This window comes from Euleptes europaea, chromosome 8 (genome assembly GCF_029931775.1).
Source record: "Euleptes europaea isolate rEulEur1 chromosome 8, rEulEur1.hap1, whole genome shotgun sequence".
Classification (NCBI taxonomy): Eukaryota; Metazoa; Chordata; class Lepidosauria; order Squamata; family Sphaerodactylidae; genus Euleptes; species Euleptes europaea.
In genome coordinates, this window is record NC_079319.1 from 80,275,390 (window position 1) to 80,296,907 (window position 21,518).

At 47.6% G+C, this 21,518-nt stretch overlaps 1 protein-coding gene across 1 annotated transcript in view; it reads left to right on the forward strand.

Moving 5' to 3' along the window:
* Positions 1-6,198: 6,198 nt before the first annotated feature.
* DUSP22 (dual specificity phosphatase 22) overlaps positions 6,199-21,518 on the forward strand; it is a 50,013-nt gene continuing 34,693 nt past the window's right edge. Inside the window, 2 exon segments of the mRNA XM_056854976.1 lie at positions 6,199-6,216; positions 19,673-19,706. Of these exon segments, the coding sequence (XP_056710954.1) occupies positions 6,208-6,216; positions 19,673-19,706 (43 nt within the window). The 5' untranslated portion in view covers positions 6,199-6,207.

Below are 21,518 nucleotides of genomic sequence, written 5' to 3' on the forward strand. Positions count from 1 at the left end.
AGTCTGTTTAGGATTGCACTGTGACTCATATTGTCCATACTGCCCAAGAAGGTGGCATCAGGCAGTGTTAAATCACATCATTTCTGGGTATCACCTGTTTAAGGGATCTCAGTGGACAGCACTGGAGAATCTGAGGCCCTAGAGAGCTCTCATTGTCAGAGGTCTGGGCTTAATACACATTCTTTGCAAGCTCCTTGTACATGCTAGAACAGGGGTCCCCAATGTGGTGTCCATGGCCACCATGGCGCCCACATACAACTTTCCTGGCCAAGCGCTTTTAGAAAGTGAGTGGGGCCAGGTGATGCGTTTGACCAGCGAGGCTTCTGATTGGCTGTGCAGATTTTAAAATCATTGCTTTGGCAGCAGCTGCCCCCACAGCACAAGGATCTTCACTGTGTGGCCGAAGGTAAGCCATGACAGCCTTTTGAGGTGGAGCCAGCCGCAAAATGATTGCCATAGCTTTATCTCAGTCACACAGTGAAAATTCTTGTGCTGGGGGGGCAGCTGCTGCCAAAGTAACGTTTAAAAATCTATGCAGACGATCAAATCTCCAATAGCCATTCAGAAGCCTTGCTGGGCAAAAGACCCTACCTGGCCCTACCCACTTCCTAAAAACATTTGGTAGGCGCCAGAAAAGGTGTTGGCGGGCACCATGACGCCCACGGACACCATACTGGGGACTCCCTGGACTAGAGCCCTCATCATTAGATGCCAGTAGTGGTTTTCATTAAGTGCAAATCATGCATCAATGTTGGTCTCTAGTCCACAGAAGCTGATGCTGGCATGAAATCTTGTTAGCCCTTAAGATGCCATGAGACTCCTGTTTATCATAATATAGAAATGGTACTTGCTTTGCTCATTTTTCCCCTTCAACAACAACCTGGTGAAGGAAATAGCGCTACCTGAACCTCCTTTGCCAGCTACTATTTAGTTTTCAGATTGGTTGGTAATCCTTGACTGCTTTCTTAAGGTCAAAATTAACAGTGGAGACTTGGAAGTTGAACTCCTTCCCCATCTCCAGCCTGGCCAATTCTATACAGTGAAGGGAGAGAGGTAATATATCAAGGTTTCTATGATTGGAACACAAAAGATGAGTATTTGCCTGGTTGTCTTTGGCCACAGCAAACTTGGGACTTTCAATGGGTGCAGCTGCCATAAAATCGGGAATAAGGCTGAGATCCTCAACTTGGCTATCTTTCTCTTCCTGAGTTCTTAGGACCAGGAATGCTGAGCAGCATGTTGTAGTGGGCAGGCTACCCTCAACAATCCCTTGAAACAGGGTTGGCTGGGAGAAAGTGACTGGCCCAAGCTTCATGGGATAGTGGGGATTTGAATTCAGGTCTCCCATACCCTCGTCCAACATTGAATGATAACACTATGCTATTTGTTGTTTTTTAAAAATGTTAAAACAATCATCAACATGTAGAATTTTCCTGAAGGCAGTAAAAACAAAATCCTTTGTGAATTGGGGTTGTAATAAGATTTTTTTTTTTTTAGAATGAGGTTATAAATGGAACCCCCCCCCCCCCAAAAAAAAAAAGATTTGGCAAGTGTAGCAATGGAAGTATTTTAGCTGGTGCTTTCAGTCTCTTCAACTGTGTAAAATTAGCTCTGACATCTTTTTTTATTTGGCTGCTGCTGTTGGAATAATGCTTCCTTCTTATCAATGCCTGGCAGATGACTGAAGGATGGCATTGGTAGGCTGGCCAGTTTGTCTGCTTTGGTTATATAAAGAGAGGCTCATTTTTTATAAGTGGCATTATACCAGAGTGTTTCCTGTGCATGCTTTGTTTACATACAAAATCCATACTTAATGATACACATTTCCTCCCTCCCTACTGTCACAATGGCTAGGATGTGCTAAATTACACATGGTGCAGTACCTAGTGTTAAATTTCTATGTGAAAAGGCTGGTTTGAAATCCCCTTACATCAAGCTGGCTATATGGGCAGTGTTTCTTGTATTTATTTAGCCTGTCCTTGCTCTAAGGTGCTCGTGATGTTATAGGCGGTTTAATAGCCTTCTCCTTTAAATCCTCAGAACCTTGCAAAGTAGACTAGGCTGAGAGACACAGTGCCATCCTTGGGAGATTTACTCACAATCCTACTCGGGTCTATCAACAGGACTTAGGAAAGTGTATGTAAATTGCTCTAATAGTGACTAATTCAAATCAGCCTGTGAGCTTTGTGGGAATTTGAACTTGGGTCTTCCCAGTCTACCTTTCTGATTACTATAAGTCTTGGCTTCTCCTTCTGTCAGATTAAATAACATGAGATTGCTCCTGAGATGCTACTTTGAGCTTTATTTGGGAAGAATAGGATAGAAACCTGGTAAACTAGCCACTAAATTACTGTAACCACACCTATTTCCTTAGAAACACTTGAGCTTTTCTTCTTATGTGCTTGATCCAATCATTTGCTCACCATAAATACAAATACACTGGTAGCCAGTGTCCATAACAATGTCTTTCCCATGGTGCTGGATATGCACGATCCCCCCAGCTCTTGCCACCACACAAAGGCTATGAATGTGGCTGAATGTTTAAACTGGGCAATCCTAAGAACACTTTCTTAGGAGTAAGCCTCATTGGATACACCTGACTAGGACTCTGAATGGGCACATTAAGGATTGCTCTCTGAATTCTGGGGAATGTGGAGGTTTTAATGAAGCAACTTGATTGTGAGTGCTAACAAAATACTACTGAATGCACACAGAACATACAAATAAATGCAAAGGACACAAACTGTATCTAGAATGATTTTTAGAGGCCACACACAAAGTTGCCTGAATCAGACCATTTATCCATCAAGGTCCATTTTGTCTAAGGCTGGCAGCAGCTTTCCAGGGTCTCAGGCAGAGGTCTTTCACATCACCTGCTATCAGATCCGTTTAACTAGAGATACCAGAGATTGAACCCGGGACCTTCTGCATGAAAAGTAGATGCTCTATCACTAAGCCATGCCTCCCCCAGTACAGACACAGACTACTTAAACTGAATGGTACTTTATTTTTACAGTATTTTATTTTTAACCTTGGTGTTCTGGAATTCAAGGTAACACACATGAAGCTGCCCTTTACAGAATCAAACCATTGGTCCATCAAGGTCAGTACTGTCTACTCAGACCAGCAGCAATCTCCAGGCTCTCTCATTGAGCTCTTTCAGCCACCTAATCCTGTTAGCTGGAGATTGAACCTGGGAGCTTCTGCATGCCAAGCCACAGCCCCTCCAAATGGAAAGCAATCAATTAAGGGCCCTTCCAGAAGATAAAAAACCCACTGTATCAGTGCTCCTTTCCCCAGTCGCTTCCAGGATGCTCTGTTTTGGCCCAGGTAGGCCCCCCGGTTGCTGTCTGCATAGCAATGGCTCTACTCATACAGACAGGACCACAGAAATTACCTACCAGGGCCCCACTGGCAGCTTGGAATGCTTACTCAACTGTTGATCTGTAACAGTTGATCTCTAAGCGGCCCCTCAACACTGAAAGCAATCTTGCTTGCACAGATGGGTGCACATGTGTTTTCCTCCTCACTTTCAACAACAGTGACATCTTCCAAAGTTCCTCCTGCAATTGCTCGTATTTGAGGATGATGACGCTAAGCGCATTTTCTTAACAGGAAAATCACCCTCGGGTGGAATACTGAAAAGAAAGTAAAGTTGTCTCCATCATGTGTGTGTGAAGTGCCGTCAAGTCGCAGCCGACTTATGGCGACCCCTTATGGGGTTTTCAAGGCAGGAGACGAATTGAGGTGGTTTGCCAGGGCCTTCCTCTGCACAGCAACCCTGGTATTCCTTGGTGGTCTCCCATCCAAATACTAACCGGGACCATTTACGCATGGGAGGTTTTGCCTGGGGTTTGCTGCTCTGTAGATGCACACTTTCCCCATCCGAATTCCCCAAACTCAACAATAATGCAGAGTTTTGAGAATTTAAATGGGGAAAATGTGCATCTAGAGAGCAGCAAATCCAAGCCAAAACCTCCCGATCGTAAATGGTGCAGGGCTGACCCTGCTTAGCTTCCGAGCTCACTTCCGCACATGCCGAATAATGCACTTTCAATCAGGTTTCAATGCACTTTGAAGCTGGATTTTACTGCGCGGAACGGCAAAACCAACTTGCCAACTGTCGTTAAAAGTGCACTGAAAGGGGATTGAAAGTGCATTATCCAGCATGTGCGGAGGTCCTAGCCTGGGCCATCTGGGTCAGGGATTGTCTCCCTCATAGCATTCTGAAATGTTATAAAACCAACGTGCAAGCCAAAGCCAATTATACAATTGTATTACCCATGGTTCGGTAAAGAAATGATTCCAACAGGCAAGTGTTGGGGGAAACAATACACCCTTTTACCCAAGCTAAGTAATCTCTCAACAAAAATAAGCTTTTATCCAGGCTGAGTCTGAAATAAGGATGGGAAGTCGTCTCCTGGGAGGCAAGCAAGCCGCTTCTTCTCTGGCAGCCGTCCTGGTTCTCCAGACGCCCTCCTCCTGGCTGGCTCCTTATCTGAAGCCCTCCCCTTCTTTTAACAGAGAGTGAAAACTAACCTTTTCCCCCATCCCCAGGTGCTCATAATTTGCAGTGCCGCGTGAAAGTTAACTCCCTAATGACCAGAGATTGCTCTCACATGGGGAAGGGCTGCACTGATCACCATCTGTGTGTGTGTAAAGTGCCGTCAAGTCGCAGCCGACTTATGGCGACCCCTTTTTGGGGTTTTCATGGCAAGAGACGAACAGAGGTGGTTTGCCAGTGCCTTCCTCTGCACAGCAACCCTGGTATTCCTTGGTGGTCTCCCATCCAAGTAGTAACCAGGGCTGACCCTGCTTAGCTTCTGAGATCTGACGAGATCAGGCTAGCCTGGGCCATCCAGGTCAGGGCGATCACCATCTACCTCCTCGTAATACAATGGTCTTCCGCAGTTTCCACTACAACAAGCCTCAGCGGACGGGGGTGGGTGGGAGATGCACATGCCAGTGTTGAGTTTTTACTACCATCTGAAGGCAGCTATAATAGGGATCTCCAAACACATGCAATATAATTCACAGTGGGTAGCTGTGTTAGTCTGCCTACAGTAGTAGAAAAGGGCAAGAGTCCAGTAGCACCTTCAAGACCAACAAAAATATTTTCTGGCAGGGTAGGAGCTTTCGTGAGCCACAGCTCACTTCTTCAGATCTGAAGAAGTGAGCTGTGGCTCACGAAAGCTCATACCCTGCCAGAAAATATTCTTGTTCGTCTTTAAGGTGCTACTGGACTCTTGCCCTTTTTGACTACTGCAAACAGACTAACACGGCGACCCACTGAGAAAATATGTTTGTTAGTCTTTCAGGTGCTACTGGACTCTTGCCCTTTTCCACTAGTGCAGACAGACGAACACGGCGACCCACTGTGAATTAAAGACCGATGGATTCACATTCTAGCTGTATCTGAAGAAGTGAGCTGTGGCTCACGAAAGCTCATGCCCCACCAGGAAATATTTTTGTTAGGTCTTTCAGGTGCTACTGGACTCTGGCCCTTTTCTACTACATGCACTATAAGACATCTTGATAGAACAACCGTTTATTGGGGGGGGATGGAGCCCGGCCACCAAGCCTTGTTTTGCATACACGGCAACACATTGCAATATTTATCTATCTGCCAAAAAATGTGACCGCAGCTGCCCAGAAACCGACCCCAGCAGCGCCGCCCGCGCCACTGCGCGCAGCAGACTGCAGCGCCGCTTGCTCATCCTTCCAGGAACGAAAGTGGGCGGGGCTTCCCGGCTCCGCCCGCCCAAGGCGGGGGCCCGCCTTTGGCGAGGTGCATGCCGGGCGCGGTAGTACTCCACCGCGCCTCTCCCCGCGGAGGGAAAGGCGCACCGGAACTACGAGTCCCAGAAGGCGCCGCGGTGTAATAGGTGGAGGCTCGCGGGGCCCCGGAATCGCGGCGCACGTGGGAGTGGTGAAGCGAGAAGGGGCTGAGGCGGAGTTCCCGGCAGCGCGGGCTCGGGGCTGGCTCGGCTGGGAGGGGATTGGCCCTAAGACACTTTTAGAGGGGAAAGTCCCCGTTCACCTTAGGGTGGGAAGAGCTTCCAGGGTCTAACCGAGATACTCGGGTCGCTCATTCCTTAGGAGCCAATACTCCCCTTGCCTCCTATCCCCCTCCCCCCGCATTTTTCCGCTTTGCTCTACCCATTAGGCTGCCTGCGCGTCCAGTTGCAAGTCGCCATGGGGAATGGGATGAACAAGGTAAACCTGCTTTTCTCTTCTTTTGGTGGGTGTTTTTTATTTTTAATTATTATTATTATTATTATTATTATTTGGGGGGGGAGTGCTCGCGTGCCGGACAGCTTGCAGAAGGACCCGCCTCCTTGTTTGGATCCGTCGACGGGGGGGGGGGCGTGCAATGACACCTGCTTGTGGAAGGGCCGGGCGGGTGCTTCGGGTCTGGGGTGGGGGGGAGAAGTGGGCGCTTTTGCAAAGGCACGTGCAGATTCGGACTCGCCTCCGGTTTTACGCGCAGTCAGCGGCGAAGATGACCTGGGTCTGTTGCCTTTCTTTGCGTAGATGTGCCGGAGCATTTGCATAGCGAGGGCGGAAACGCCTCGGATGTTCGAGGAACTTGCAGCTGCTTGGGGGCGAGAACGCGCGGTCGCTTGAGCCTCCTTTCTTCCCTGTTCCAGCCAGGATGGAACGCACGAACGTTCTTCCCTGTTCCAGCCAGGATTCAGCCAGGATCGAACGCACGAACGTTCTTCGAACGTTCGTGCGTTCGATCCTGGCTGGAACAGGGAAGAACGTTCGTGCGTTCCATCCTGGCTGAACGTTCTTGGAACGTTCGTGCGTTCCATCCTGGCTGAACGTTCTTCGAACGTTCGTGCGTTCCATCCTGGCTGGATCCTGGCTGGAACAGGGAAGAAAGGCGGCTCAAGTGACCCTGCGTTCTCGCCCAGCATCAACAGCGGGGCGACTCGGGTGTCCTCTTGAACTCGCTCCAAGGAGCAGGGAGCCCCATTACCTCAATACTTACAGGACGACGATTCGCACGTTACCTCTGATACTTTTTTGCAGGGCAATGACTCCGCTCAAACCCAACCCCCTTTCTGACTCTATATTACTCTTCCTACACTCTTTGCGCTGAGAGACCCTGTCCTTCGGTGCGACTCCTCTGAAGATGCCTGCCCCAGCTGCGGGCGAAACGTCAGGGAAGAAAAGACCCAAGACCGCGGCCGCGCAGCCCGGATCGCCTGCCAGAACCGAGGAAGCCTTCCCTTCCGTCGCCTGGGTCGGTAAAGCAGCTGCGAGGAAAGGAGGCGTTGGGCTGTTTTTGTCACTTGCTCACTGCGTGTCTCTGGTCCCACCTCCTCCCACATGGAGCTGGTTCACACGTTCCATCACTTAGTGCTAGATGACTTCGGAGTTGAACGTGTGAACTGTCTCCAGGGAACTTGGGTTTACAGTTATCTCATAGAATCATAGAGTTGGAAGGGACCACCAGGGTCATCTAGTCCAACCCCCTGCCCAATGCAGGAAATTACCTTTTTTTTCTTTTTTTAAATAAATTTTTATAACATAACACATAAAACAAAAACAAACAAATACAATAAAAATAATGTAAAAAATAAAAGAAAATACAAAAGAGTATCTATATATACTTATTAATGCATTCATAGTTACAAAATTATAAAGACCATAAAGATACCCCTTCGCCCTCCACCCACCTTAAAAAAGTGACCCTTCCTTTTTAGAAATTGTCCCCCTTTTAGAAGAAGAAGAGTTGGTTTTTATATGCCGACTTTTTCTATCCCTTAAGGGAGACTCAAACTGGCTTACAATCACCTTCCCCTCCTTTCCCTACAACAGACACCCTGTGAGGTAGATGAGGCTGAGAGAGTGTGACTTGCCCAAGGTCGCCCAGCTGGCTTCATGTGTAGGAGTGGGGAAACAAATCCAGTTCAGCAGATTAGCCTCCGCCGCTCATGTGGAGGAGTGGGGAATCAAACTCGGTTCTCCAGATCAGACTCCACTGCTCCAAACCACCGCTCTTAACCACTATACCACTCTGGCTCAATATATACTGGGGAAATGCTAAACAACAGTTGATCTGCACAACAGATGGTCCCTATTTGACCTTGTCCTATTGCTTATCTAGTTTTTGAGGATGAGAAGTGGCATTTGTGACCTCAAAGGGTATGGTGTGTTATATTGTTGTTGGCCATCAACAAATATTGAAGGACATAGAAAAGACTTGTTTGACTATCAGGTTTTCTAGAAAGGAGGGCAGAGTTGTGGCCCTAGCCTCTCATACCCAGCCATCCTGGCACACGTGGACTAGTGTGCAGGACTGAGGAACCATGCAGAGAGCAAACAGCGCAGTGAGCCAAGGAATGGAAGAGACCCAAACGATACCCTGGACCAAGCTGCAAAGTGCTAGCAGAATCCTGCAGATGGGAAGCAGTGCTGTGGATCCTGGAATGGAAGTGGCCTGAACTCCATCTTGGATGTAGCTGCACAATACTGGAGGAGAAGACTGCCTCCGACCTCGCCTGAAACCCCCTAAGCCATGGAAGACCTGCTGCCTTCCAGACAATGAACAGGGCATTTGTAACGTTTGCATGACTATCAATGTAGCCGCTCTATCAAGATCAGCCTGAAGACAGCCAGAGACGATGATGCTCCCCTTCACACCCTGAATTCCTTTCCTGGGACAGCCTGGGAGTGGGCTAATCCCATCTAATTCATCCTATTCTGGGGCTGGGGTGTACATCTTTTGGGGCCCTTGGAGAAATGTTTGTTGGCCAAGGGCTTCTCCCATTCCATATTTAGAAGTGTCTCAAAGAATTCAGGGAAGGGCACAGTTTTGGATGAGCTGTCCTTACACTGGGAAAATGCCTTGGGTCCCTTGGGCCAAGCCTTCCCCTTGGCTTCTTCCCCCTGTTCTTGTGGCTCCCCTGTTCTGCTGGCTAGTCTGGCAAAAAAACTTACAAGGCCTTAGCCATAGCCCTTCAGCCCTCAGTCACAGCAACCCTATTCACTGGGGCAACCATAGTCTGGACGAGAAAGCTGGCCACTCTCATACCACCAGAGCGGCAGAGGGCCTCAGCAGAGTCTCAAAGGCAGTAACATTCCTGGTGGACGCCACATTGGATTCCCTGTCCCTAAGCGTGAGGGCAGTGGCTTCCAATGCAGTTTCCAGATGGGCACTGTGACTCCAAGTATGGCAGGTGGACTATGGCTCCAAGTCCATCCTTCTGACATACCCATTCCAGGGCAGATGCTTATTCACAGACAAACTAGAGTCGATCCTGGTGGAAACCAGGGACAAGAAGAAAGCCATGCCACACAGTCTCAGGAAGGACAACAGAAACTCATCTTCTTCATTGTTTCCGTCCTTCTGATCCTTCCATGCCCTGCCACGCACACATTATGAACCTCAACGCCAGACCTGGCCCAGCAGACAGGGTGCCTTCAAAGGAGGGAATCAGAACCAGAGGCCCGACCACTTCTCCAAACCCAAGCGACAGTGACGCCAACTTTTCAGATGCCAGGTTGATGCACATCAACTGCCTGAAACTATGGGCTATATACAGGGCGTTCACAACTCTTCACCACATCATCCAGGGTCACCTCATCTTGATCTGGATGGACAACATCTCAGCCAAACTGCACCTCAACAAACAGGGCAGCTCCAGGTTCTCGACACTCCGCAAGGAGGCAGAACAGATCCTCTGCTGGGCAGAGAAACACCTATGCTCAATCAGGGAACAGCATCTACAGGGGACCTGAACATCCAGGCTGAGTGGCTCAGCCACTAGAGGATCGACAAAGGGGAGTGGGCCCTGAGGTGGGAAGCGTTCACACTGATCACAGAGCACTTTGGGACCCTTATTGTCCTCTTCGCCTCCCTGGTTAACCATCAGACGCCCCACTTCTTCGCGAGGTTCGTCCACCAGCAGGCGGAACAAGTCAACACCCCTCGTGGCTGAGGGGACTGCTATACGCCTTTCCACCTCTCCCAATTATCCCTGGGGGCCCTCAGGAAGGTCCATCAAGAGAGGGCAACGGTCATATTCATAGCATTAGACTGGCCCCGCAGATTGTGGTACGTGACCCTCAGGGAACTGTAAATCCAGGACCCATGGAGAATTCCCCTTTCATAGGACATGCTCCAGTAGGTGGCAGTCTCACATTCAGACCCAGGCTGGCTGAACTTGACTGCTTGACTCTTGAGAGGCGCAGACTTCTAGATCTAGGATTCGATCCAACTGTCCTCAACACCATCCTAGAATATCGCAGACCATCCACTCGACGCATCTACAATGCCACATGGAAGGCCTTTGTGCGCTGGTGCACACTCCATAAGGAGCGCGGCCACATCAGCGGCATTGGACAGGCCTACTCTGAGGTAAGGAGGGCATCGACTGTAGCACTAATGGGGCGGGTTGGGACCCAACCATGGAAGTATGCCAGGCAAAAAAGGGGGGAACCTTATCCCCAAGATCATGAACCAAGGCTGGACCTTGACAGCGTTCAATGGTTGCACTGTTCTTATGTTATTGTTGCACTATTTTTAAGTTCACAGGCTTTGTGGTTATTTATTGTTGACTGTTCTATGGTGATTGAATTGTTAAGGTTATATAAAGTTGACACTTGTTCATTATTATTCCTCTCATCATCCCTTATTTATCATCCCGCACGGACCCACATCTCCATAGTTCAAAATCCACAGGGTTTTTAACTGTTATCTTACAGCCATCTTGTTGATGGACACCTAGCTCAGAAAATGTTAAAACTGAAGAGAGCAGGCGATTCCGGGCAGGAACAGGAAGTGAAAGTTGATCCTGCCTACCCTGACTACAGGAAGGGGAATCACCCATCTCTCCAGATGCCCTCCTTACCTCAGAGTAGAAGGAACCCTCACGGTAAGTATTCAGGTGTCAGTTTACCGCCAGCTAATGTTTGCGTCCGCCACTGGGAGAAACATAAAATAAAATACATGGCTGTCAGAAGATGGTGTGATATAAATTCTGGTGAAACCCAGAAGTATTGTCATACCTCTAATTTCAGCCAATTCCTAGAGAGGTGGGGTGTCACTTCCAGGTTTTCCTGTAAAACCTGACATCACATCAATGCCCCAAGCCCCCCTCCGTCTCCTACTGGTTGCCAGGCTGAGCCTAGCAACCCTAATGTCATGTAAACTACAAACGTTTAACCCCTAGGAAGGCTGACAAGAATTAGAGTATATCAAGGCAGGAAGCGGAGGCATTTTATTATTTATTTCAGAGATGGGGAACCTCCGGCCCATAGGCCGTTTCCAGCCCACAGGATCATTTTATCCAGCCTGCGGCCCGCCTGCCAAGTGTCCCTGCCCAGCCCTCCCCTTGCTCTATTCCTCTCGGCCTGCGCGCTTGCTGCGCCACCTGCCAAGGGTCCCCGCCCAGCCCTCCCCTTGCTCCATTCCCCCAGCCTGTGTGCCTGCTGTGCCACCAGAGGATCCCCGCCCAGCCCTCCCCTTTCTCCAGTACCCTGGCTTACGTGCTTGCTGTGCCGCGTGCCGAGGGTCCCCACCCAGCTCTCCCCGTGCTCCATTCTTCCTGGCCCGTGCGCTTGCATTTGTGTGTGTTTGATCACCGTGCTGTGGGGGGGTGCTTCCCCTGATCGCGCGGGTGAGTGCGTGATCCTGGGCTGCTGTGCGGCCCAGGGGGAGAGAGAGAGAGAGAGAGAGAGAGAGAGAGAGAGTGTGTGAGAGAGAGAGATCCCTGTGAGGCGGAGGGCGTGCTTCCCCTGATCGCGTGGGTGAGTGCATGTGCGTGATCCTGGACTGCTGTGTGACCAGGGGAAAGAGAGTGTGTGTGTGTGAGACAGAGAGATCCCCATGCGGGGGGTGTGTCTGGGGGGGAAACCTCCCTCCCTTCCTTCCTTCTCTCCCTCCTCTGCTAGGGTTGCCAACCTCCAGGTGGTGGCTGGAGACCTGGCAGCCCTAGCTTTTCCCCCCACCCCACCCACACGCCGGGAGATGTATGCCTCTATGCCGAATGATGTTATAAATGTGCAAATGGACCTTGGTAGGAAAAAGGTTCCCCACCCCTGACTTATTTGATTGCATTTTTACCCCACCCTCCTCAACCCAAAGGCCAGGTTGATAATTTTGATAATTAGTGACCCATCCCTGTAAAATCCTCCTCCCCCACATCTCTGCACATTGCCTTAAGCCTTTGCACAAATTACTTAGTACATAACCCACTTTTCCTCCAAATTCATTGGTTGCAGATTATTTTGGAAAGAATATTTGCATATTCCCACTTTATGACTGGCCAAGACCAACCACGCTGCTTCCCAATGAAAGCCTAAAAAAAAGCATCAGTGGACTTAGAAGGGTGTAACTCTGCTCAGGCTTGCCCTCACCTTATAAGGGAGGTTTATGAGACTGAAAGTACTCTGTGTTTCGAATTAGCAAGAAACTAGACTTTTTCTTTATTTTTTACGATCTGTATTTCCCCAATTATTTTTTTCCTTGTGTTCTAGAATGGGTACTACTAAACATAATTAAGCGTCCCAATCTCTTGCCCTAGAGAAATTCCTAGGGAGGAGACTCTCTAGGAATTTCCACTTGTCTCTGTGGTCTTTACCATAGAGATTAGGGGAAATGTCTACAGCAATGCCCAGAAATGACATCACTTCCTCCCCAAACTCCACCCGCTCTGTGGACCACCCCCGTAATCTCCCAATATTTGCCTGAGCAGTGCTGGGAGTCCTAAACATAACATGCTTTGTGAACTCAATTGTTGTAAGTACAGATTGTGGTTACCAAACCAGCTACAAATCCTAGCTTTAAATTCTAGTACGGGGTCTGCCAACAAACCCTGGTTTATTGGACAATCTGTATTCAGATGTCACAGCAATCCAGGAATGATACTTATAAACTTTATTATGATGTCTTAATGATGTGTTACTCTATACATGCTTAGTTACAAACAGGTCCCATTGGCCTCCAGTGTGATTTGCTTTCAAAACATGCTTAGGATTTCAACCCAGAAGCCTTGACCCTAAGCATGTTTACTCAGTACTGAGTCCAACTAACTTCGACAGGATTGATTTCTTTGACGCGTGTCTGGAATTACAGCCTTAGAAGGTCGTCTCTGCAATCATAGGATATAACAGAAATAAGTGTTGGAAGGTATATGTCTCTCCTCCTACAGAGGAGTGATCAATTCATTCTGTTATGCAGTATGCAGAAATTAATTTGCAGAGTTTTTTGGTTGAATGTTTACAATTTAGGATTGCCAGGTCCCCCTTGGCCACTGGTGTGTGTGTTGGGGGTTAGGGTTGCCAGATCCAGATTGGAAAACTGGAGATTTGAGGATGAAGCCTGAAGAGGACAGGGACTTCAGTGGTGTACAATGCCACAGAGTCGACCCTCCAAAGCATCCATTTTCTCCAGGGGAATTGATCTATGGAGTCTGGAGAAGAGCTGTAATTTCAGGGGATCCCCAGGTCCCTCCTGGCGGCTGGCATCCCTAGCAGTATTTTTGTGTGGTGGTCTGAGTGTTGGACTAGTACCTGGGAGACCCAGGTTCAACGGTGCTGGGTGACTTTGGGCCGCTCACTTTCTTGTGCAGCCTGATCTGCCTCACAGAATTGTAGTGGAGGAGGGGAGAACACGTATGCCTCCTTGGAAGACACGCAGCTTAAAAATGTACTGAATAAATGGTCATGAAAACTATTGAGACCCATTCGTTTTATGTTTTCATTATATATCAAAATGTTATGGCAATACATATGATTAAAAAAATATTTTTGTCCTTGAAAGGTCTCCCCCCCCCCGACAGTTAAGATGTGGTGGGAGGCAACATCAAAACTTGAAGAGTTTTTTGTATGTCTCACTGAGGATCTGCAGCAGCGTACTCACTCTGTGGCTCTCAGAAAACCACGTTGTCGATTACCATCAACCAGAAGACCCAGAGAGCCACATTTTACTTTCAGCGCAGGCATGAGGCTTGCAGCTTACCAGTTCCTAGGGTTACTAACCTCAAGGTGGAGTCTAGAGCCCTCCCAGAATTATAGCTGATCTGCAAACTACAGAGATGAATTTCTCCTTGGCAAACTCTATGGAAATTACATCCCTACTGAGCTCCCTCTGCTCCCCAACTCCACCTCCCCCAGGCATCACTCCCAAATCTCCAGGAATACCACAAGCCAGAGTTGGCAAGCGTACCTGTTTGTCTGGCAGCTAGGGTTGCCAGGCTTCAGGTGGCTGAACCTAATTAACAGCATGTGGGCTCAGAATCTAAACACCATGATCACAATGCAAAGACGTTATAATTGCCAAAACCATTAATACGTGACGACCAACTGCCAATAGAAAAACAAATATATTAAACAGGCATTCAAGGCATGCCAATTTTGAATGTGAAAACAAGTGTATAAGTAGGCATAAATTCTGCCTGCTGCAGGTAAGCAAAAACAAGTGGGGAAACAAACAGATAGTACAAAGGCATTCAGCACAAGCCACTATACATAACCCCCATAAGCTACACAGTACAAACTAAAGACCCCGCCAAAGCGGACCAGTATCAACAATCATGTACACAGAGTCTTTTGCCACGGGGAGTCTACAACCGGGCCAGCCAGCGTGACTGCAGGCAAACGACCCTGCAAGAGGCAATAGGACCAAACAAGAGAACGCAGGTGGATCCGAGCGTTGCTTTCGCTTTTCAGCTTCTTCAGCTTGTAGTCCAGTACTTTGCTCACTGCAGTGTGTGTGCCTTTAAGGAATTTCACAAAAACTCTCATTTCATTCCTAGACCTTTTTAGCATCTTACGCTGCCCTTGCAGGCTGGATTCTCAATGAACTTGGTGGGGGCTGGAGATCTCCTGCAATTACAGCAGATCTCCAGACTACAGAGATCAATTCCCCTGGAGGAAATGGCAGCTTTGGAGGGTGGACTCTATGGCATTATACCCCTGCTGAGGTCCCTCCGTTTGCCAAGCTCCCGTCCAAAACCTTCAGGAATTTCCCAGCACGGGGTTGGCAACCCTACCGGCAGCAGCTGTTTCAAGGTGGAAGCCACCTGCCAATCACAAGCCCCACTGGGCAAAGGCCTTGCCCACTTCCTTGAAATATGGGTTAGGTAGCATATTGGGGAACAGTGCTCAGAAGAGTTGCATGTGGCTCCCCCGCCACTGAGTATCACTGGTTCTCAGGTTTGAATCTGGCCTCTTTTCCCCTATACCTTGTTCCCTTACGAAGCATGTCCCAGGAATGTTCACTCTTAGGAGAGGTCACGTACATGATGTCTGACTCACATGAGCATATTTTCCAAATGATGGTGTTGACGCGCTAACTGATGTCAAGTTATAATCTCCAGCCCACTTAACTCGGGAGTGCTTCTGTCAAAGTCACGGGGCCAACTTTAGGCAGGGGGAATGAGTTATTGATTTTAAGCCTTGCACCACAATCCTGTGCTTAGGGACAAGTCCCATGGAAATCAGTGGACTTAGCTCCAAATAAACATGTCCAAGATCAGACGCTTACTTTGCTGAACAATCTGGTATTTAGAGCAATAGTACTAAGAAAGTGAACAGCATTTGGATCGTTTGGGGTGGGATAGACTCCATTTCTTAGTTGTAGTGACTGCAAAGTCAGTGCAGCCTATGTTGGCCAAAGTCTTATGCATCTCTACATCCGTCTGAAAAAGTAAGGCCTGAAGTGTTTCTGACATCACATTTTGCCTATGGTGTGGATGCTGGTAAGTCATCCTGTGCCCGTCAGGAGCATTGGCTTGCTCAGGGTAAAAGGTTTGTAAAATCTGACCCATGTTCCCGTTCACAAAAGAGTCCCAGGCAATATTCTAGAACATTTTGTGCAATCTCCAGTATTTATTTATTAATAAGGACTTAGAACAGCTGGGCTCTGTTTAAAAAAAAAAAAAAAACCATGAAGAAAGCTTTGGGGCCATGCTGTGTTTTCCTTCAATATGTAACACAGGTATTTAAAGAGAAGGAAACAGAGAAGCTGATTTTATTAAATGTTTAAACAAAAAATGTGTTTTAAAGTTTAGAAGTGATTGAAACCAGCCTCTGTATTCGCCTCACTCAGGTGATATCATACAGGAGATAGAAAAGCATTTGTGTGAGATCTAGGGCTTCCCACTTCTCCGTGGAGTCTTGTGACTGGAGATAAGCATTTAAAAAGCGTTACAAGCCTGTTGCTGTCTGTAGCCAGAGAGTAAAGGGAATTGAAGAAGGTGCTGTTAGAGTGCATGCCAGTGGTCAGATGATCTTGGAGAAGGAGAGTTTTTGTATCTCCATAATGGCAACGACTCTTGTGGTACAGATCTATGTAATGGAGTATTATGCCAGTTAGGGGGCTCGAAGAGCATGGTTTATTTGTATTTAATCTTTGATTTGTACCCCGCCCTCCATCCCCGGCCCAAGCTGAGCTCAGGGCAGTTAACAACATCCACATCAATACAACAAAACCACAACATACAATAAAACCGTAACATTTAAAACGGATCTAATTAATCGATTAAGTAAAAACAAGGGGTGCTCAACACCTGAACACAGGTCCACAATGAGTCTGGAAGAAGCAGTCAAGCCCTCCAGTTCAAGCAATAAGAGCATGGAAGGGGGTAGGGAGGCCATCTCTGATTAAAACCATTGCTGCGCTCTGTGCGTGTGGGCTCTGCCCTTGGGGTTCTTACCCACTGCCTCCCTCCTGGCTTCCTTTCTGACCTTGGGCCAGTCAGACACTTAGCTTAACCTATCTTACAGGGTTGTTGTGAGGATAAAATGGACGAGAGAACAGTGCAATCCAATTCGGGTCCCCTTTGGAGCGAAAGGTAGGGTATAAAGGAAGTAAAATTTCAAGAAAGCCATAATTGTGCACACTTTATGAATAGGGTTGCCAATTCCAGTTTGGAAAATTCCTGGAGATTTTAGTGGTGGAGCTTGGGGGTGGCAAGGTTTGGGGGGGAGGGACTTCAGGGTCTAATGCAGGGGTGGAGAACCTTTTTTCTGCCAAGGGCCATTTAGATATTTATAACATCATTCACGGGCCATACAAAATTATCAACTTAGAACTTACCCCATGCATTCTGGCCCTGCCCCCTTTAACCCCTCCATTATTGCCACTTCCACTCCCAGCCCTCTTGTAGTACAGAAGGAATACGTTTCTCCATGGCCTGGGTGGGAAAGGGTTAACACAGTTTCTTGGGCGGTCCTAGCAGCTCCGTAACTAACGACTCTTCTGCAAGGGGGAAAGAAGGTTCCTTTTCTTGGCAAAACAAATTCACATCCACCTTGAATAGATGCTAATCCTGTCTGTGGGAGAGGGCAGATCGCCAGTCTTAGATCCTTCTGAGCTTGAGATCTGCCAGGACCCGCAAAGGGCCAGACCAAATGATTTCGCGGGCCTTATATGGCCCCCGGGCCTGACATTCCCCACCCCTGGTCTAATGCCATAGAGTCCACCCTTCGAAGCAGCCATTTTCTCCAGGGGAACTGATCTCTGTCATCTGGATGTCAGTTGTATTTCCAGGAGATCTCCAGACTTCACCTGGAGGCTAGCAATGATATTTAGGGACTGCATGGATATATAAAGTTCTGTAAGCAGTACTTTTAGTTTTGTGGTGGGTATGATTTGTTTTATGGACTCTGCTATAGATGTCAGCTTCAGCAACATTAATTTATTGCTAGTGAAGGAGGCCTTGGTTTGCCATGTGGCAGGAGGCCTGTGGAGCAGCCCACGTGTCTTCCTTGAGTGCTCATTTACCAGTTTTCCAGAGCACCTGGCCACATCATTGATCAGATAGGGTCATCAGAAGTATTTCAGAAATCAAAATCACTGCAGCGTTCTGGCATCTGAAATTTACGTTATTCTGTTATAAGTAGGACACGTGGAAGTAAGGGATAATTATTTTGTTCTGTGGAACTCTGGGATCCTGAAATAACTCTCAGAAACCCCCTGTTATGAATCCATCAATGCCTTAATTTGTAATTCTTCAGAACTCTAAAGAGCAACCTCCCAGCACTTTCAAATGTCTTTATAGTTAATTCTACAGCCATCGAGTAGAGTTGCTCCTTACATTTTAAGGATTAGTCAAACGTTTTTCCGTGACGACTTCTTACTGTTTGCTGTTGTGACTTGTAGCTGTGGCAAATAATGTTCTCTTTCAAGGAATGTGTGTAGGATTGCCAAACACCATCTGGGGGCTGGAATTCTTCAAGAATTACAGCTGATCTCCGGGCTACAGAGATCAGTTCCCCTGGAAAACCAGCTTCAGAGGGAAAACCATAGATTCTAGGTTAAATCCTTCCTGACACTCCCCTGTGCACAGGCATCTCCGCCCAAATACCCAGGAATTTCCCAGGCCAGAGTGGGCAACCCTAATTGTATAGTGTTAAGAACAAAAAAAAAAAAACATAAGAACGTAAGAAAAGCCATGCTGGATCAGACCAAGGCCCATCAAGTCCAGCGGTCTGTTCACACAGTGGCCAACCAGGGGCCTCTAGGAAGCCCACAAACAACACAACTGCAGCGGCACCATCCTGCCTGTGTTCCACAGCACCCAAGGTAATAGGCGTGCTCCTCTGATCCTGGAGAGAATAGGTATGCATCATGACCAGTATCCATTCTAATTAACAGCCATGAATGCCCCTTTCCTCCATGAATATGTCCACTCTCCTCTTAAAGCCTTCCAAGGCATTTATTTTATTCCTTTATTTTCAGAATTTGTATCCCCGCTTTCTGCCCTTACCAGGGCCACTAAGGCAGCTAACAATTTAAAACATTGGTTAGGAAGGAGGGATCACTGAGGGAATGCCAAATGAAGCATTTCTGTTGGAAATGAGGCTCAAGGATCGTTTGATTATGGTTATGCAAGGAGTCAGAACTAGCACACAATAACCAGACAGAGTCTTTCCTGTTTCAAATCAGAAATCTTTACTCATCTAAAGGAAAGGTAACTGGGATGAAAACAATAAATCCTTTCTACATATCTAGTTTCCTATTAACTTGCTAGATTGCTCTAGCAGGCGTCTAAGGCTTAATCCTATTGTAGCCACCACTCCCTCCTGGCACCTCTCTAGCTTCTAGGTTGGCAAATAGAGGACCAGCTGGGTTTCCTGAAGGTCTAGATCTAACCCTGGGCCCTCCAGCTACTAACCATATCTGTTATGTGGAAAATAGCTCTTTCTTAACCAAGAATTTGTCTTAGCGCATTTTAAAACCATCTAATCTAGTGGTCGTCATCGTGTTTGGCAATGAATTCTGTTCATCGGTTATATGTCTGTGAAGTCTTTCTTCACTTGTGGTTACTGCTGTGATTATACCTAGAACACATATAATGTAAATGCTGGTGTGGGGGACAGGGAACTATCTAGGTCAACACTCTAGGCAAGTCCCAGTGCCTGGTTTCCAGGTGTTTACATTCTACTGAATATTACAGTCTCGTGTGAAATATGTACGGTATATAGTTTTTCAGTACTGTTAGGCCATGGTACACTGGAGCCAAAAAGAAAAACATTTCACAGTGAAGTATTAGTGTCGGAAACATTACAAGGAAAACATGTTAAACTTGCTGTGCTTTCATACTGTACGGACTTTTAGCAGCATCCTGTTCCATCCTGTATGCAAATTGATCTGCGTCAGCTTGTGTTACCACAAGAGATCTACATGTGATATTCTGTTTCTTTCTTGCAGATTCTCCCTGGCTTGTTCCTTGGAAATTTTAAAGGTAAATTTAGGCTCATTTGATCTCTAGTGTTTATCTACTTTTGACTTGTAAGCTCAGGGAGTCATAACTGAGACTCCCCCAGATGTTTGGGCCTTTTAAAAGAGCTGGGGGGGGGGAACAGTGTGAATGGGGCACCAGTCCCTGCCTAATCCTACCACATTGTCACTGGGCCAGCAAATTGAGTGTCCATCCTCCCTTTTCCATTCAGTGCTGAGGTCCCTGTGACAGTCAACTGTGTCTTGAATTGTAGTGCTTAGAACCGGTACATGAGCTCTTAACATCTGAGGAAAGAAAAACAGGTACACTCATATTCTGGGATATAAACACAGGACTTCCAACTTTTTGATTAAAAAAAGAAAGAAAAGAACTGGTACCCAAAACGGGACTGGGTCTAGTGGACTCTGGCAGGTCAGGATGGTGAGGTATGTGGGATATGAAAGCAGGCCCTAATGGTCCTTCACTGTTGCCTCCTTGCTCTCCTGGTTGTCACCTCCCATGCTTCCTTTACATCCCAAGCACCTTTTTGGACAGTGATTGACTTTCTGTGTCATTGGGGTTCAGTTCAAGTTTTGGGTAGCCATTGGCAAGATGCCATTAAGTGGGACCATTTGTCTGATCCCCCCCCCCCAACTCATTGGGCGCCAGCCTCAGAGGAGACAGGTGGGCGGAGGATCAGCCACTCTTAGTTGCTGTTGCTTCTCCCTCCCCTGCAAGGGACATTGTTGCTTCAGAGTAGCTAATGCTTGCCCACATCGCAAGAGGAGGCAGTGCTGGCTGCCACCTGGGATAACCCACTGGCCGTAATGGAGGTAAGAAATTGTGACCCTGTGGCAGCAGACTAGAAGTTCTCCTCTTCCCCTCTTGGTTCCTGTGTCAGATAGCTAAAGGTGCAGCTGCTGATGGATGCAGAGTCAGAAGACTGCCAAGAAGGAGTTGCTATTGCTCTGTGCACATACCGAGGGAAGAAGGCCTCCTTCCCCCCTCCCCCTTCATGATGTTTGTGTAGCAAAGAAGCTAGTTCATTCTGCCAACTGCCCTCTCTGGCAGAAGAAGCAGAGGCAGATTAAAGGGTTCTACCATCATGGTGGTGGTTTAGCTGTCCCTGGGTGGACTTGGCCTTATTAATAATGGTGGGCCTTCTTGAGACCCCAGAACCCTAGTAGGGGCCCAACCATGCTTACCCTTGACGCTGGCCTTTCATACCATTGTTACTGCCGAACCATGAAAGAAGGCAAAAGGAGGTGGAATTGGCAGTGGCCGTTTTCTTTCATTTTTGGTCTTCTAACTGTAGCTGCAGAACAGAAAGAAGAAAGCCTTGCCAGTTTCACCCTTTCGGCATCAAAAGTGGGATCCTTACACTAGCCTGGGGTGAAATACAGAGGCCTGAAAGGAACTCGCCTCCTTCTCCCCACCCGGATTTCACTCCTTTTATCCAGGCCTTGACATCTCTAGCCCAGGACGTGCTGTGTATTTTTGCTTTAAAAAGTGAAATTGACCATTTTCACATCTGTGGCACCACTACAGCTTCTATTAGACAAAATAACTATCCCTTTCATGATTTTTCACCTTGGAGCGGTGGTGAGACTCCTTACGACTTTACCTCCCTAGGCAAGGGATGCCATTTTAGAACACCTGGTAGAGGGGGTAACCATGGAAATAATGGGGGGGGGGTGATTCATACCACCATTAAGCACAGAAAAGCCATGCCACCCAGCCAGATGTGATAGTTGTGCTACTTCACTTCACATCTGCAAATACTGGGGTAGTTATGAATCTCCAAGTATCATCATGGACCAGCACTTTATGAAAAGA